At 41.2% G+C, this 19,672-nt stretch overlaps 1 protein-coding gene across 1 annotated transcript in view; it reads right to left on the reverse strand.

Moving 5' to 3' along the window:
* Nucleotides 1-19,672, reverse strand: part of LOC126143140 (uncharacterized) — a 273,492-nt gene that overhangs the window by 201,272 nt on the left and 52,548 nt on the right. Inside the window, exons 3-4 of the mRNA XM_049915350.1 lie at nucleotides 16,639-16,760; nucleotides 3,129-3,250 (exon numbers count right to left, since the gene is read on the reverse strand). Of these exons, the coding sequence (XP_049771307.1) occupies nucleotides 3,129-3,250; nucleotides 16,639-16,760 (244 nt within the window). The remainder of the gene's footprint in view (nucleotides 1-3,128; nucleotides 3,251-16,638; nucleotides 16,761-19,672) is intronic.

Raw genomic sequence — 19,672 nt, forward strand, 5'->3', positions numbered from 1 at the left:
AGCAACCAATAAAAACACACATATATACACGCATCACGATATTATCCTAGTGCTACAGTGTAATCATGATTATGAGGTGTGTCAGTTTGAGTGGGTGAGAGGAATGAAGGGTAGGAAGGGAAGGAGGGAAGGGCAGCTCTTGGCTGGGAGGGAGGGGGTATAAACAAAAAAAAAGATACGAATGTGGCACTGGTAAGCCTGCTTTGGCACAGGGGAAGTTGCTTGTGTCACACAGTGTACTGATTTCGGAGGCAAGGGATAGAACACGGGAAGATGGAGATTGCAGTGAGACCACAGTGTGAACTGAGAGGCCTTACGACAGGGGTGGATCACTTTACTCTGATGGGGACTGATGACCATAGATGTTGAGTCCCATAGTGCTCAGAGCCATTTGAACCATTTTACTCTGTTGAAAGACATTATCAGGACTCTTAACAAGAGTTTTAATCGTTTGTATGCCCTTGTTGATTGCTCAGTACCTCCGCTATACTGTGAGATTACCGTAACTCATTCCTTTACTTTTTCCCAATTTCCAACATTATATTAGGCAATTTGGGCTTAATCTTCACGTTTACACATTTATGTCCCAACACAGTCACCTTCGCAAGGAACACTTTTCTTCCAACAAAAGATCAGTTGGTTGACACTGACACGGTACAGTGTTTGATTTTGTTGACAGCCACAACCACACCTCTGATTGCACCACTTCATCCCTATCAACGTAAAATCCTCGAAGGTGATCTTTAAGCTTTAGAAATAGATGAAAATCAGATAGGGCCAAGTCAGGACTGTACAGAAGATTATCAATGACAGTGAATCCAAGGCTTCAGACTGTTGCAGCATTGTCATACTGAAGGAGAGGATGCTTCACGTGTGGACAAACTCTTCGAATTCGTGCTTTCAGTTTTCTGAGGGTCTGATAGTTGCGTGATATAGTTAAATTACATACCAGCACACTACAATTTATAGCCCTCTAGCAGCAGAGATACACAACTTGCATCAGCGACTGAGTAATATGAATGGCAGGTAATACATCCACTGATTTTGAGAACAGAACAAAAAATTTTTGGAGGCATTACTTTTCAACACACTCATACGTATCACTGCTGGTCCTTCATGCTGTGTAAATTATTTTTATTGAATGCTGCTCTTCACAGAGTAAACTTCAAATTTACTAAAGTACTGATGTTATGCACTTAAACAAAGAGGTATGTTGTGAGTGAATGAGAAAGCCAAAAATGAGCGGTGGACTAGGAACTGACAGCTAGTAGAAGATAGTAAACTAAGATTTAATGGAATGACTCCATAACTGCCAGCAACTGTCTATTCTTATTTTGTTCTCAGTATGATTACAAAAATGTTGCCGAAAGTTATTTTCAAGTACACTGGATATAAATTATGATACGGATCAAATATGTAATGGCATATATTGCCATGTTGGTGTCTTGCACTGTCTTTTTATATAAATCTGTGTCCTGAACCCAATATTTTGGAGAGTGAAATAGTTTATAGTATTAAGAGTAAATGAAATATTGGTAGCAAATGTGTGGAGAGTTGCAAAACTGACACTTCCTGGCAGATTAAAACTGTGTACCAGACCAAGACTCAAACTCAAGACTGAGGTACTGGTAGACTTTAAGCTGCAAGGACAAGTCACGAGTCATGCTTGGGTAGCTCAGGCAGTACAACACTTGCCTATGAAAGGCTAGGTCCTGAATCCGTGTCTTGGTCCAGCACGCAGTTTTAATCTGGCAGGAAAATTCTTATCATCTGACAATTTCCTTTCAGTACACACTCCACTGCTAGTCGCACAACTTTTTAACAAACATTTAATAAACTATTGCTGATAAGATAAGGTTTTCACATTCAATAGATGCTGCCATTGAACATCTCACACTAGCCATTACTAATAACTCTAGTAACATCAATGTGGCTCTCTCTACACTAGAAGAAGTAATAACCAGTATAAAATTTTTGAAATAAAAAATGTCTAGTGGTTATGATAAAATACCAGCAGAGTTAATTAGTGTTCCAAGTTTAGTGACATACTAAGTTATTTGTGTAACTACTTGTCTACCACCAGAAAATTTACTGATTGGATGAGATATGCTTAAGTTTACCATCTGTATAACAAAGGAGATAAGGAAATACCATCAAACTTATGTGCAGTTTAACGTTTGCTAGCAGTCTCAAAAATGTAAGAAAAGTTGGTTTCTTATCCACCTAACCAGAAATAATGTATTGTGAAAGTCACAGTCTTTGTTTCTGAAGAGTTCCAACACTGAGAAGGTTATTTACTTAAACAGAAAGGATGTAATTAATTTGTTTGACAATAAATTACAGGTTACTGGTATATTCTGTGATCATACAGTGAGAGACGGCTTTATATTTGGACATATTCAAATTTGCAGGCAGTAGAAGTAAGAGGGTAAAAACATTTTTTTAACAGAAATGCAATACTGTTCCAGTATCCAGGTCAAGTAAAGAATTATAGTCCTACTGTGACAAAAGTTGACCTACAGGGAACTAAAGTGTTTTTTGGTATAGCTTGAAAGTGTTGTGGGCTGCTTACAGGGCATATTTACAAACGTCTGGATACCATTTTGATACAGCTACAAATTTGCAGAGTAATTTTAAGTGTGCATTACATGAACAAATGTAAGCTTTGTTTTTTCATCTTCAATCATATACATGTATACTTCTATCATATGTATAGCAGTTTCAGACCCACTTGAGAATGGCTTAGTAAGAAAGCTGAAAGTGGTTCTGGACTGAATAAAGTTCTACAAAGCAATTGGAGTCTCCTTTTCATTAATTCAACAAACTGTTGTGGATCACACAGAGACACTAATAATTTCAGTCTTATGTGGGTGGTTACTTTACTCATTCAATAATTTGTATCACTGTTCAAGTCTATTACTGTTGTAAAATTATCTGCCACTGTTTGCCATTAATGTAATGGTAGCAACTGTCCGATATTTGTTTTGAAAAACCAAGAGATCTCCTGAAGGATGTAACTGAATTTGAAAGTAAGAATAAAAATAAATAAATAAAGACATACATGACTGAATTCTCAGAGCATTTAGATAGCCTAAAAAAAAGTTTTTAACTTCACCTTGAAAACTTACCGACATAACTGTAAATTGGCAGCGTCCTCAGCCGATGGCTGAAAATTTTTTAACGCTTCTATTTTGTTCTTCAGCATCTCTCTCTTATTTTCAAGTTCGTGATTCTTGTCTTTTAAAAGTTTCTGCAAAGAACAACATTATGGTATTTCTAGATATGTATGATTTAACAACCACTGATTTGACAAACATTATACTGCCACATGACAAACATTATACTGCCACATGACAAACATTATATTACCACTTACAAATATGGAAACACTGCCAGAAATGCATCCTTGAACATAAATGCAGATGCCAGCCAAGCATGCTGGTTGTGCTGTTGTGAATGGCACCTGTTCAATATCCTAAATATGCTGCAAGTGCCAGTTATGGTCAAAACAGTGTTCTGCGTAGTTGTGACAGCGTTATGCTGGAGGTAAGTGACTTAGGATGTGGGCAGATGGTGCTCGTATGGTGGGTGCTTCCATGAACATGTCATTCTCAATGGAGAGAAGTCTTCTGAAGTACGAGTGATTTCAGGTGTGCCGCAGGGGAATGTCATAGGACCGTTGCTATTCACAATATACATAAATGACCTTGTGGATGACATCGGAAGTTCACTGAGGCTTTTTGCAGATGATTCTGTGGTGTATCGAGAGGTTGTAACAATGGAAAATTGTACTGAAATGCAGGAGGATCTGCAGCGAATTGACGCATGGTGCAGGGAATGGCAATTGAATCTCAAGGTAGACAAGTGTAATGTGCTGCGAATACACAGAAAGATAGATCCTTTATCATTTAGCTACGAAATAGCAGGTCAGCAACTGGAAGCAGTTAATACCATAAATTATCTGGGAGTACGCATTAGGAGTGATTTAAAATGGAATGATCATATAATGTTGATCGTCGGTAAAGCAGATGCCAGACAGATTCATTGGAAGAATCCTAAGGAAATGCAATCCGAAAACAAAGGAAGTAGGTTACAGTACGCTTGTTCGCCCACTGCTCGAATACTGCTCAGCAGTCTGGGATCCGTACCAGATAGGGTTGATAGAAGATATAGAGAAAATCCAACGGAGAGCAGCGCGCTTTGTTACAGGATCATTTAGTAATCGCGAAAGCGTTACGGAGATGATAGATAAACTCCAGTGGAAGACTCTGCAGGAGAGACGCTCAGTAGCTCGGTAAGGGCTTTTGTCAAAGAACATACCTTCACCGAAGAGTCAAGCAGTATTTTGCTCTCTCCTACGTATATCTCGCGAAGAGACCGTGAGGATAAAATCAGAGAGATTAGAGCCCACACAGAGGCATACCGACTATCCTTCTTTCCACGAACAATACGAGACTGGAATAGAAGGGAGAACCGATAGAGGTACTCGAGGTACCCTCCGCCACACACCGTCAGGTGGCTTGCGGAGTATGGATGTAGATGTAGATGTAGCTCAAGTGTTTGCTGACTGAAGAGGCACCATATCAAAGATCTATACCACATACAGGTGAAATGGATAAACGTCATCCACAAGGTTATAATGCATACAAAAATGAGAATTGGTTATTATGGCAGACAATCATTGAAGAGGATTGTGACAAAAAATAAGAGCACGACAGCTGCAAAAGTATGCAGTTTTTTACTTGCAGATCTGTGTAATTTTGGAAGCGGAGAGACTGAAATTCTCCATGTACTAGATTCTCCAAAGAACATGAACTAAATATTGATAATATAACAACATGCTATTAAAATGAACAGCCTGAAAGAACTTTTATGCAAATTTTAGTTCTACATCTACATCCATACTCCGCAAGCCACCTGACTGTGTGGCGGAGGGTACCTCGAGTACCTCTATCGGTTCTCCCTTCTATTCCAGTCTCTTATTGTTCGTGGAAAGAAGGATAGTCGGTATGCCACTGTGTGGGCTCTCATCTCTCCGATTTTATCCTGATGGTCTCTTCGCGAGATATACGTAAAAGGGAGCAATATACTGCTCGAGTCTTCGGTGAAGGTATGTTCTCGAAACTTACACAAAAGCCCGTACCGAGCTACTGAGTGTCTCTCCTGCAGAGTCTTCCACTGGAGTTTATCTATCATCTCCATAACGCTTTCGCGATTACTAAATGATCCTGTAACGAAGCGCGCTGCTCTCCGTTGGATCTTCTCTATCTCTTTTATCAACCCTATCTGGTACGGATCCCACACTGCTGAGCAGTATTCAAGCAGTGGGCGAACAAGTGTACTGTAACCTACTTCCTTTGTTTTCGGATTGCATTTCCTTAGGATTCTTCCAATGAATCTCAGTCTGGCATCTGCTTTACCAGTGATTAATTTTATAATGTCATTCCATTTTAAATAACTCCTAATGCCTACTCCCAGATAATTTATGGTATTAACTGCTTCCAGCTGCTTACCTGCTATTTTGTAGCTAAATGATAAAGGATCTATCTTTCTGTGTATTCGCAGCACATTACACTTGTCTACATTGAGATTCAATTGCCATTCCCTGCACCATGCGTCAATTCGCTGCAGATCCTCCTGCATTTCAGTACAATTTTCCATTGTTACAACCTCTAGATACACCACAGCATCATCTGCAAAAAGCCTCAGTGAACTTCCGATGTCATCCACAAGGTCATTTATGTATATTGTGAATAGCAACGGTCCTATGACACTCCCCTGCGGCACACCTGAAATCACTCTTACTTCGGAAGACTTCTCTCCATTGAGAATGACGTTCTGCGTTCTGTTATCTAGGAACTCTTCAATCCAACACACAATTGGTCTGATAGTCCATATGCTCTTACTTTGTTCATTAAACGACTGTGGGGAACTGTATCGAACGCCTTGCAGAAGTCAAGAAACACGGCATCTACCTGGGAACCCGTGGTCTATGGTCCTCTGAGTCTCATGGACGAATAGCGCGAGCTGGGTTTCACACGACCGTCTTTTTCGAAACCCATGCTGATTCCTACAGAGTAGATTTCTAGTTTCCAGAAAAGTCATTATCCTCGAACATAATATGTGTTCCAAAATTCTACAACTGATCGACGTTAGAGATATAGTTCTATAGTTCTGCACATCTGTTCGACGTCTCTTCTTGAAAACGGGGATTATCTGTGCCCTTTTCCAACCCTTTGGAATGCTACGCTCTTCTAGAGACCTACGGTACACCGCTGCAAGAAGGGAGGCAAGTTCCTTCACGTACTCTGTGTAAAATCAAACTGGTATCCCATCAGGTCCAACAGCCTTTCCTCTTTAGAGCTGTTTTAATTGTTTCTCTATCCCTCTGTCGTCTATTTCGATATCTACCATTTTATCATCTATGTGACAATCTAGAGAAGGAAGTACAGTGCAGTCTTCCTCTGCATTTATGTTACCTGTGAAAAGAGAAATGCAAAGAAATTTTAAAACCTGTGTACAGCACATCAGTACATATCATACCCTGTTCTAGCCAAATTTGCGACTTCCCCTGAAGAAATGATTTCCACGAACCTCCTCAACATACCGTGAGATTCCTGCAGGTGATGCTATGCCAACCTACAGCACCATCACCATATTAAATAACTTATCACTTGAAGTCTTCAGTAGAGTAAAATATTTCAGGTTTTCTAGGAGCAAAATTAAGTCAACTTTCCTTCAATCTCTGAGCTTCATTTTCAGAGAGAGCCCCTACAAAAATCTGTAGTGGGGAAAGTCTTGTCACATCTGTGTAGACACGAGAGCAGTCAATGAGTTCACGACACAAACCCTATCCCCAATGACACTCTGGATAAGCTCGGCAAAAGCAAATTATTCATCAGCTTAGGTAAGCAATCTGGTTACCGTCACCTAACAATAGCTATGAAATATTGGTAGTAAACAGCCTTTGTTGTGCCCTTCGGGGTCTATGAATACATAAGGATGTTCTTTGTCCTCCAAAATGCTCATGTCGTGTTTCAATGATTTACTTTTACAAGGTTAAACCCGACAATGTGTATTGTAGTACCTGGTGATAGAATAGTCTTTTTGAGTACAATGACAGAGCATACAGTGTGACTAAGAAACTTCCTAACTTGTATAAGTACTGGTAATCTAAAGTTGATTTCAAAAAATGGTAGTCTCACAATTGCAAGCGTGCTGTCTAGGGAACATAACTGAGTCAGATGGTATACAACTAGACCCACAATTAACATACACGGCAAATGATTTTCCAGCACAAAAAATGTTAAAAAACTGCAATTGTTTCTTGGTGTAGCCTATTACCACTGAAATTTCATGGAGAACTATACAGTCACCATGAAAAATCTCACAAAATTACTAGTGAAGAGAACTCACTTTGTCTGGGCAGCAAAGTTGGAGAGTATAATTTTAAAATTAAAAAATTCTTACACATTTGCCTCTCTTGGCAAATCCAAATTTTGAGCAAATTTTCATTTTGTCGTATGATGCTAGTAACTTTGCTTCATGTTGCGTATGGAGTTAAATACAAGACAGTGAAAAAAAAAAAAAAAAAAAAAAAAAAATCATTATGCATTAGGTTCTCTGAATCGAATTGAGTAAAGGAACTTCTGACACTTAATTGGCAGTCATTACTTTAAGTATAACCTATATGGGCACCAACTGGTTGATTGGTTGGTTGACTGGCTGGCTGGAGGATTAAAGGGACCAAACTGCAAGATCATCAGTCCCCTTATCCTCGACAGATGGGTCTCTATGCTGTAGATCATATATAGTCTACCACACAAAACCCGAGGGAAGAAAAACCCGATGTCCACGAAACATCAACAAGGGCGAGATAAGGGACAAAAGAAAGAAAGGGAGACACAGGGGAAGAGGCAGGCAAGATGTCCCACCTAAGAAGCAGCTGGAAGCCCCAAAAGCAGATTGTAATGAGGGAATGTACAGCTCCCAACACCCACTACTTACCACATGTACCCCACTAAACAATTGCTTAGGAAATACTAAGAACACAAACAGGGCAAGAGAAGTGCAGAGACACAAAAGAGAAACAAGTCTAACAGACCATGCGAGAAGGGGGGAAGAACAGTAAATGAGCAGGTAGGGTGAGGACCGGACCGGTCAAGAGTTCGAGTCTCGGTCCAACACACAGTTTTTATCTGCCAGGAAGTTTCATATCAGCGCACACTCCACTGCAGAGTAAAAATTTCATTCTGGGAACATCCACCACGCTGTAGCAAAGCCATGTCTCTGCAATATTTTTTCTACCAGGAGTGCTGGTTCTGCAAGTCTTGCAGGGGAGCTTCTGTGAAGTTTGGAAGGTAGGAGACAAGGAACTGACAGAAGTGAAGCTGTGAGGACGGGGCGTGAGTATTGCTTGGGTGGCTCAGTTGGTGGAGCACTTGCCCACTGTTGTGTACATAGTTCCGCGTAGTCAGCACGCTCGTCCGTCTCTGCACTAAGAGATGGCGCTGTCTTAGAGACGGACCAAATTCCGCTTGCGCTGATCCACGTATTAATATGTAATGCAGCCAATGAGATTGCTGCTAACGTAGAATCTTTTCTCTTCGCAGATCACACTCACACAGTAATACATGAACGCTCGAGGTATTATAACAGTGACCAGTCTGCACCAGTCTATAGTCAAGTTTCAGTCTGCGCCTAATAAGATTACCATATTCCTGTACATAGCCATGAAGATAAATGACTAGACACTTTGTCAAGTATCAGAGATATGTGAGAATAAGATTAACGTACCATGACCAAAGGAACTTCAGATTGTCAATTGTAAACAGCATCCAGAATCAAGCTACATAATGTCTATGCTTTTTATTATTTTAATAAATGTGTGTGAAAATTATAAAGTTCTGTTTAAAGTTGGTCACCGTCAATCTGCTACTCTAAGCGTGCAAGTGGCATTTCTATCGTCTGACCTAACGGCAGAATATAAACACGCCACGATAAGACCACCAGACATATTGCTCACACTCGCCTACTTCGTTAGAGCGACAAGTGAAATAATCTGATGGTGTGTGTACCGAAGGTCTTACAGTACGCACACCACACCCACTAAAGGCAAAGGTCCCGAGTTAGAGTCTCCGTCCAGCACACAGTTTTAATCTGTGAGGAAGTTTCATAACAAACTGTTGTTCGCGCATAATCCACAATGGCAGGACCTGTTATCAGGACTAGTCCCAAAGGCTCCTGTGCAGGTCAAACCATACAGTGGTGTATCAGATCCAGTATCCGCAATGCTGAGAGTGATGTGAACAATATGCCAGACTCCCATAATCAAGACGGGACTGTATCACAGCTTTGTAAAGCTGCAGAACGGTAGTGCAATTTGCACCCCAGCTGCTATTATTCAGGCAGCGAAATGTATTAAGGTGCAGCCAGCACTTTGCCTTAAGTTGGAAAAGATGGAGAATTTCGTCAACCAAGAATCAAAGACCACTCCTAAAAGTGATAAGTCTCCACCGCATTGAGTAGCAGGTATGCAAGCAAAGTTCTGGTTATGGGTGAATGGTACAACATAGACAGAAGTGCATGATGTGGCTCTTGGCAGTTGAAAACCAAAAACCATGTGAGAGGACCCATGCCTGTGCCTCTCATATGGCACCTGGCAGTCAACGCTTGGCGACACGCACACTAGAGGAGCAATAGTAGAGGCCAAAGTTGTCAGCATACAAGGGTGGTGACACAGAGGACCCCACAGCTGTTGCTAGTCCATTGATGGCTACTAGAGAGAGAGAGAGAGAGAGAGAGAGAGAGAGAGAGAGACGCAATACAGAACCCTGCAGGACCCAGTTTCTCTTGGATATTGGAGGTAATGTCGGAAGCACCAACTCAAACCCAGAACATACAGCATGACAGGAAGTTCTGTATAAAAATTGGGAGCAGACCTCAGAGACCTCACTTACGTGTGTGTGTGTGTTTTTGAGGTTTACGGGCACTAAACAGCGTGGTCATCAGGGCTCAACCCCACTTGTTTAAGGTAGCAAGGATGTGGTGTCGCCAGGTGGTGTCATAAGCCTTTGGCAGGTCGACAATGACGGCTATAAGGTGTTGACGTTGGGCAAAAGCTGCTCAGATGGCAGGCTCCAGGTAAACCAGATTATCAGTAGTGGAATGGCTGTGGTGAAAAACCACCTCGGGATGGAGCCTGAATACTCCGAGACCCAAGGAGCCAACACAGTAACCAGCTCACCATGCACTGAAGCAACTTACAGAAAACATTGGTGAGACTTATTGGGTGATAACTTTCCATCTTTAGAGGGTGTTCACCTGGTTTCAGCACTGGGACAATAATTCTTTCTCACCACTGTGATGGAGATTTGCCCTCAATCCAGATGCAATTAAAAATGGGAAGGATATGATGCTGACAATCCACTGACAGTTCCTGATCATAGCCCTGGGGCTATATCAGGGCAGTAAGCTATGACAGTGACTAATTCCGAATTCCCACTGACTGAATGATGCATTATATGGCTGAAAGTGGGTAGTAGTAAATGATAATTGCTTTCACTCCACCTGGTGTTTTAGAACGCAAAAGGCAGGCTGATAGTTCTCAGGTGCTGAGGCTCGAGCATAATACAGAGCAAAATGTTTGGCGACAGCATCTAGGTCAGTGTAGATAGTGCAATTCGAGGTAATACAAGCTACACCCGTAGGTTTCAGTACCTGCAGAGATGTCAGATCTCAGTCCAAACCTGTGAAGGAGAGGTATATGGTCTGATAACTGAAATGTATCATTCCCAACATTCTTGCTTCTGTTGTTTTATTAGGTGGCGGACCCAGGTATGGAGCTGCTTAAAGGCAATGATGTGCTCCGTTGATGGGTGCCGCTTATGATGTTGGAGAGTCCGCCTATGATCTCTAATGGCCTCAGGTTTCTTATGACCACCAAGGTACTGTCTTCCATCAGGGTGGACTAAGGAACAGGGGATTGCTAGCTCAGCTGCTGAAAGAATGTCTGTAGTTGTATTCTTTTAGCACTGTTGAGAGTCCATCTGGGCAAGTGTCCAGGGGAGTGATGCTGAGGGAGGGACAGGAAGATCGGGAAGTGGACACTACCACACAGGTCATCGTGGACTCTGCTGGATGGATGGGAGAAGACAAGGGCTGCAAACGGAAGGGTAGAAGAATTGGTTTGTAAAACTTTTGTCCTTTATCCGTGACATCTATTTGTTGTAGAATCTTAGAACATACTCCGAGCTCAAAAGTACTGAGGTATTGTGAACAGAGTCACCACCTCCACACCAACCAGTACGGATTCCCAAAACATTGATCATGTGACACCCAACTTGCACTTTCCTCACACGACATACTGAAATCCAGGGATCCAGGCAATTAGGTAGATGCATTATTTCTCTATTTCCGAGTGGTATTTGATGATGTACCACACATACATTTATTATCGAAAGAATGATTGCGTGGAGTATAAAACAAAATTTGTGACTGGTTTGAGGATTCCTTGGTAGGGAGGTCACAGTATGCTATCTTGAGTGGAGAGGTTATCTGAGGAAGCAAAGTGTACAGTAGGGAAGTGTTTTAGGACCCTTTCTGTTTGTAGTTTATGTTAGTAACCTCAAAAACCATGTTAATAGTAACCTCAGAGTTATTGCAGATGATGTGGTTGCCTGTAATGAAATACTGTCTGAAAAAATCTGCACAAACCTTCAGTCATGTGTTGATAAGATTTCAAAGAAGCGCAAAGAACGGGAAGTTGCTTTAAATGTTCAGAAGCGTAAAATTGTGCACTTCACACAGAAAAGTAGTACAATATGCCCACAATATCAATGATTCAGTATTCAAATTGGTTAATACGTGCAAATACTTGTATGTAACACTTTGTAGAGGTATGGAATGGAACAGTCACATAGGCTCAGTTGTAGGTAAAGCAGCCGGCAAACTTTGGTTTGAACAGCCAGGGTAAATACTTCAAACATACCGGTACTGGTTTCTGTAATTATGCCTCCAGCTCATTTCTTTTTGAATGCCCCTTATATACAACATCTGACCACGCCTTCCATATGTTTCACTTTTTTTGTGGGGCAGTGAACTGCAGCACTTACGTACTGCTCCGTAGGGATCACAAGGTCAAGATTGGATTGATTAAAGTGGGCAAAGAGGTGTCTTAAACAGTCATTTTTGCTGCGCTCCATATGTGATAGAAATGGCAGGATGTATATATGGACAAGGAAGAAAATTCCCGGATTTTTCCCAGTAAAAAATAAACTTTCTCCCAGGTGAAAATACACTTTTTCCACGTTAAGTGACAGTATACTTTTCCTCGAAACTGTAAAGCTTAACCAAATAAAGGAATGATATGGTTTTATACACCGGCGTAGTATTTCCTGGCACTTTAGGAAACGAAATTCAGGGGGAAAAAACACGTTTTGGAAAGATGTCTGATGTGCAGCAACATGAACACTGTATACATTTGTGTTATAAAAGTAGAAATTTGAATTCCAGCGAACATCGCATGTTACTTTCTGAAGCATTGAAATCTAGATTGTGATGTGCTCTTGTAAGCCAGTCACAGCTCACGTCACGTGATCTCGCCAGCCGATGACAGTGGACATTCAGAGCACAGGACACGTGATGTAGTAAACCAATAGGAACATCACTGTTAAGTAGAGCGAACACACAAATAGGAAACATTAATGGTTTAAAAAGCTTTCACATATAATGTTGATCTTTTTTGTGCATGTTATACTTTAAGATACATTACACAAATGTGCCAGTAAATTTTTTAACAATGAGAAAAATGTCTCATCTTCTGGGCTCAAAATTATTCTAAATGGTCGTTCTCAAAGAGTTTACTTTTTAAATGAGAGCTCAACGGTTTGTGATTTCAGAAATTCACTGTACATTCTCACACATAGACCATCTTGCGTAAAAGGAAATTTATTTTGAAAATAACGCTTTTCAAACAATCACTCGCAATATTTTCTGTGACCTGTTAGAAATAGGTTCATTTTAGCAGTTGCCAGAGAGCACCCGACAACTGGCGTCACCACGTTTGTGCAGCTACGATGACTCAGGAAGCCCGGAAGTTCGTATGTGTAAAACATTAAAAGATCTTACATTATGTCATAAAAGGAACAAGACATTAGAGGATACTCCAAGAACATTGGAATTTCATGAACCATACTAAAATGCATAATTTGGCTTAAAGTGCACATTCACATGTCCTGATACGGATGTAAATTTTCTTGGAGTACCAATACTGTATTATCTCATGTTTGGCTCTTTACGAGGTGCATTCAAGTTCTAAGGCCTCCGATTTTTTTTCTCCGGACTGGAAAGAGATAGAAACAAGTGCATTGTTTTAAAATGAGGCCGCGCTCATTGTCAATACGTCCCAGAGATGGCAGCACCGTACGGCAGATGGAATTTTACCGCCAGCGGCAAGAATGAGAACTGTTTTAAATACTTAAAATGACGATGTTTTCCTTACTTGAACACCGTGCAATCATTCGTTTTCTGAACTTGCGCGGTGTGAAACCAATTGAAATTCATCGACAGTTGAAGGAGACATGTGGTGATGGAGTTATGGATGTGTCGAAAGTGCGTTCGTGGGTGCGACAGTTTAATGAAGGCAGAACATCGTGTGACAACAAACCGAAGCAACCTCGGGCTCGCACAAGCCGGTCTGACGACACGATCGAGAAAGTGGAGAGAATTGTTTTGGGGGATCGCCGAATGACTGTCGAACAGATCGCCTCCAGAGTTGGCATTTCTGTGGGTTCTGTGCACACAATCCTGCATGACGACCGGAAAATGCGAAAAGTGTCATCCAGTTGGGTGCCACGAATGCTGACGGACGACCACACGGTTGCCCGTGTGGCATGTTGCCAAGCAATGTTTACGTGCAACGACAGCATGAATGGGACTTTCTTTTCGTCAGTTGTGACAATGGATGAGACGTGGATGCCATTTTTTAATCCAGAAACAAAGCGCCAGTCAGCTCAATGGAAGCACACAGATTCACTGCCACCAAAAAAATTTCGGGTAACCGCCAGTGCTGAAAAAATGATGGTGTTCACGTTCTGGGACAGCGAGGGCGTAATCCTTACTCATTGCATTCCAAAGGGCACTACGGTAACAGGTGCATCCTACGAAAATGTTGTGAAGAACAAATTCCTTCCTGCACTGCAACAAAAACGTCCGGGAAGGGCTGCGCGTGCGCTGTTTCACCAAGACAACGCACTCGCACATCGAGCTAACGTTACGCAACAGTTTCTTCGTGATAACAACTTTGAAGTGATTCCTCATGCTCCCTACTCACCTGACCTGGCTCCTAGTGACTTTTGGCTTTTTCCAACAATGAAAGACACTCTCCGTGGCCGCACATTCACCAGCCGTGCTGCTATTGCCTCAGCGATTTTCCAGTGGTCACAACAGACTCTTAAGAAGCCTTCGCCGCTGTCATGGAATCATGGCGTCAGCGTTGTGAAAAATGTGTACATCTGCAGGGCGATTACGTCGAGAGGTAACGCCAGTTTCGTCGATTTCGGGTGAGTAGTTAATTAGAAAAAAAATCGGAGGCCTTAGAACTTGAATGCTCCTCGTATTATGGCATAATGCCAAACATGCTAGAGAATGAAAACGTGCACTTGAAGTTCAGTGAACAGTTAAAACTAGTCAATAATGTGGAATTACACACTTCGTTTCAAATAAATTGTCTTCCTCAGAGGAAAAGACTTATAAAAGCCAAATTTCTTTAGCAAACTGACAAAAATAACTTCATTGTTATGCAAGGCCATTGATGCTCAACTGCCAGAAAGGTGGAAATAATATAGTCTGAAACCAATGACTAGTTTTAGCCTTCCGTAATTATGTGAACGTATTTTCATTCACTCGATAGCTCCCGGTCACAGAATTCATTTTGTTTTCATTTGATGTGAGAGCAGTGGACAAAGAGGAAACAGTAAAGTCACTATACATAAACACGGGTCACGTGGAGACTACCCACCCCCCCACTACAACTCAGACTGCTCTGTGCATCAGCTCAGATCTACAATATTTCCAAACCGGAGCAATACTTCTTAAATCAGCCTATCTCCACACCAAATACCATCGGAATAGGTTAACGGTTAAGACACGAAAATGTATCAGCGTGAGTCACTTTTGCAATTAATAATACTGGTGTTCATATTTAAGTATGGATTAAACATGTTGAGAATTGAATAACAATTGTATTGGCTACATTGAACCGTGTTCAAACAAATTTCGGGCTTGCAGCCAGTCATACTTTAATTCATTGTGGGATATTTCAACTGAGCACCTGCCAGTTACCTTCAGGTGAGCAATCTAAGATTGACGAAGTTGACAGACAGACCACACTTCGCTGGAGGAACCGCAAAACTCACCTGTCCTCCGTGTTACGGCTCGCCGCAGGCACTGACACACACTGTCGTCTTTGACTGGAACAAATCGTGGAGATGGAGCTCCACGCAGTGACCAACTGGTAGCCACCATCACAGTTCATCAGATTTTATAGGGTGGAACAGAGCAAGTCTTTATCAGTCTTCCGTGGCTCACCTCAAGGTACTGGCAGGTGCCCAGGCAAAATATTGTGCAATGAATTAAAACTATGACCAGCTACATGCCTGAAATTTGTTTGAACATGATTCAATGTAATCAATACAATGCTTATTTAATTCTGAGCATGTTCAATCTACACTTTAGTATTAATACCAGTTTTATTAATTGTGAAAGTAACTCACTCCGCTACAGAGACATTAGAACTGTCACAAGTCCGTCGCATTTTAGACATTGAGTGTCACGCACCTCTTACAGCTTCTAATCTACTTGAAAGAATGGTCGGTCCAGTACTAGGCGGGCCAGAGAAAACCCTAAAATTTATACTTCTGTAGGAATGTGATGAATCGAGTCACTGTTTTAATATAATTAGAAAATACAATGCATGCTTTCAGATTTGATATGCAGTAAAATAATATAAATACATTCATTATGTACCCACATAACGGGTACGTTTTTTACACATATGTCTCTACACCGCTACAAACACAGAAATTTTGTGAAATTACTAGCTTTCTTACTCACCAACACTCGTCAGAAAAAAACTACTGATAAGTGAGCAAAACAGCAGGTAACAGCCAGTAATAAATAAAATAATAATTCCTGTGAGCATAAACCCAAACACAAACAAAATCCCAGTGTGCAACGAAATATCACACAGGACAGCAAACTGCTTAAAATTGAAGTATATAGTAAGTGGGAAGTGTTGTGGTGGTAGGGGGGTTGGGTGATGTTTGGCAACTGTGTGCGTTTGGTGTGGCTAAAGATCTCGTGGGATTAGTGAAATGTGTGCTGTGCATCCAGCAAGGGCCTCACCATCATAGCCGTGCATCCTGAAGTAATTTTGTACACGCTGTAGTGTGGATTATGTATTGAAATGTTTCATTTGTGTCTATTCACAATCACATAAATGGCTTAGAAGTTAAAATTAAATAAAAATTCAATTACAACTACAGAACTCACCACACTGTCTTGAAATGACCCATTATCAGTACAAGAACAGGGAGTAACATTGTTTAATATGTGGTACAAATCAAATTAAAAACTCACCATTTCATGCTTTAAAGAATCTGTTGCAGCATCCTCCTCTCTCTCTTTCATTTCCATCTCTTTCTGATATTCACATAGCTCCTCGAGTTTATCCTTTTGTTCCTTTACCTTCATTTCCAGCTCTGTTAAACCAGTTATTCATATTACATATTACACTAAGATGAATTAAAAACACTTTATCCATGGGATAGGCGCGATGGGTTGAGGAGGAGGAGGAGGAGGAGGAGGAGGAAGTGAGAGCAGTAAACAGGGAAGGTGTGATGCAAAAGGATTCAGTCAATGCAGGTGTAAAGGGGAAGTAAACAATATTAGTATGGTTGCATTTATTCATATACGCTGCTGGGTATCACAATTTCTGCATCAGGAAAGATTGAAAATAACAAAATCTTACAAAAAGGTTTTTGATAGATGACTACCAGTCACTAGATGTATTGGCTATTTAAATTATTTAATGAAGCCACATATTTCAAAACACTTCCTTTCTCAGAAAAGTTCCAGGACCTTTTTTTAAAAAAATAGAAAATTGCACTCACCAAGTGATGAGCCCAGATCCTATCAAAGTAGTTTCCTTGGCTATCTATAGGCTACACAGTTGCCAATGTTTCTGGAGGTCTTGGAAGCAAGCAGGGAGATTTTGAAATTAAATGCTTCTAGGCTCATTTGTCACAGGCCGTTGGATGTTTGTGATATCTTGATGAAGCTTTCCTTTCAGCCACCTTTTCACTCACAGAAACAAGAAAGAATCAAAAAGTGAGGGGTCGGGTGAATATGGCAGATGTAGGATGGCAAAAACAGAATGTCTGGCCAGACACTCAGTAACAGATAAAGCCGTAGGGGGTCTCGCATTGTATTGCAGCAAGAACCAGTCCTGAAAATGCAACACATCTGGGTAGCGATATTGAACTGCTTGTCGCAAACATTTCAAAACTTTGATGTAAAGAGTTTGGTTCACTGCTCGACCTGGAGGAACATACGGTGAACTAATCCTTTACTATCAAAGAATGCTATAAACATTGTCTATGTTCTCAAAGGTTCCTGGTGATCCGAGATTCCTCCATTCAGCATTTTGACACTTCGCATGAGGGTCATACTGGTAGCACCAACTTTCATCCTGAGCAATAATCACTGACAGAAATGTGGGATCAAATCTGTCTCTATCCAGTAGTTCAGCAGAAATTCTTCATCTTTTCTCTTTTCGTTCATCTGTTAGTGTGTGAGGGACGAGTTTTGCATTAAGTTTCCGTTTCCCTAAATCTTCGCATAAAATTTTATGACACATATCGTGATTCAAATTTAGCTCTTCTCATATTGCACGCACAGTTTCATGGCAGTCTTCTTGCAATAACTGCCTTACACACTATGTTTGCATCGGAATGTGCTGTAGACGAGCGACCAACTCTGGAATAATCTTGCATTGAATCTCTGCCTTCACAAAAAAACTTGTGTGCCACTTTAAAACACCACTTCTCAAAAGTGCCTCGCCTGCATACGCTTGCTTAATCTTAATCACTTTTCATGTTTCACTAAGAGTTTTTCCGAGCCTAGTACAAAACTTGATATTCCCTCTTTGCTTACGATCAGCATCCGTTGCGTCACCTTAACTCGAGAACCCAAACAGTGTCTTGCTAAGCACAGCCCTGCTACCTACTGAGTTTGCACAGAAACATGACCGAGGTCATTTTAAGGACGCATACATACCAGGTAGCATAAAAGCAACATTTGTTCCTTTCTAGTATTGCAAACTCAGAAATAAATTAAAGTCATCAAAGTTTTCTGACAGAGGAAGTATAAATTTAATCTTCAGCCTACAATGGCAATGCAAAAACATTTAACAAAAGTACACATAGATATTAAAAGTGTTTTATATTTTCAATTTAATGTTTCTGTATGCTTGGAATACTTGTAACAGCTTTGCTTGTTAGTATAAAAAAATGTTTTTGTATCGCTACTGTAATCTGAAGATGAGGTTTACGTGATTCATCAAATAATTTAAGTAGTCAAATTCTGCGACGAGTAGTGGCCTCTGAAAAACCTTTTCATACATGAAACAGTCATGTTTGATAAATAGTTATCTTTTTATAAAACAGAATTTGTCCTCTTGCGCACACACAGTATTGTTGAAAGAAAACATAACATTCGTAGGAATTCTGGAGAGGTAGAGGGTGTGAAATTAAGTACACAGACCTGGTCCTCTGGCAGCAGCCATGGCTCTACCACAGCTGGGCAACAAGTAAAACTAAGCATGGATGACAGATACAGTTACATCATTCCACACTGCTACAGCTCTATTCCAGAGTTCTTCAAACAAAGGGGCAAATGGTGAAGTTCCAGTTTCTCTATAACTTATGACCAGATGTTTTCAATGGGTAAGGTCTGGAGAACATGACAGCACAGACAACATGCAGTCTTGCATTATCTTGTTCAAAGATAATGGAGTCCCTGAAGACAGGACACATGCACTGACCTTAAAAAATCAGAAATGTAAGGGCTGTTGTGCAAGTTATCAGGTACGAAAACCAGAGGTTTTCGTGTTGTATACTCAATGAGTCTCCTCACCAGTCGCGCCAGGTGCCTGTCCTGCATAAGGACGACGAATGCAATTCAGCAAAACCCATCCTCCTCGGAAGATCCAGAAGTGGATATTGCTGTACACAGAAACAGGACTCGCCTGAAAAGACAACACGGTGCCACTTCCATGTCCAGTGTCATTGTTGGGCGACCCACTGTTAGCAAGCCCCTCTCTGCTGCAATATCAGGTAAAGCTGCAACAATGGTTGCCACCCACACGGTCTGTGGAGCTCTAGACATCACTGCTCTGTCCTGCAGAGTGATTGAGTGGGTGGGTGTAACCCTTCAAAATGAGTTGACTTTGCCTTCTGTTCTCGTGTTCTGGCAGGCAAAGTCCATTCTGGTCACCATCAGTGCCACACTTTGTACTGGCCTCGGACGGTGCTGTGTGCACGATTTTTCATCAAAGGTTTGCTTTGAGTACGTACAGTGGGGGAGGGGATAACAAGTCACTTCTGCGGAAGGA

This window comes from Schistocerca cancellata, unplaced genomic scaffold, assembly GCF_023864275.1.
Source record: "Schistocerca cancellata isolate TAMUIC-IGC-003103 unplaced genomic scaffold, iqSchCanc2.1 HiC_scaffold_782, whole genome shotgun sequence".
Taxonomy (NCBI): domain Eukaryota; kingdom Metazoa; phylum Arthropoda; class Insecta; order Orthoptera; family Acrididae; genus Schistocerca; species Schistocerca cancellata.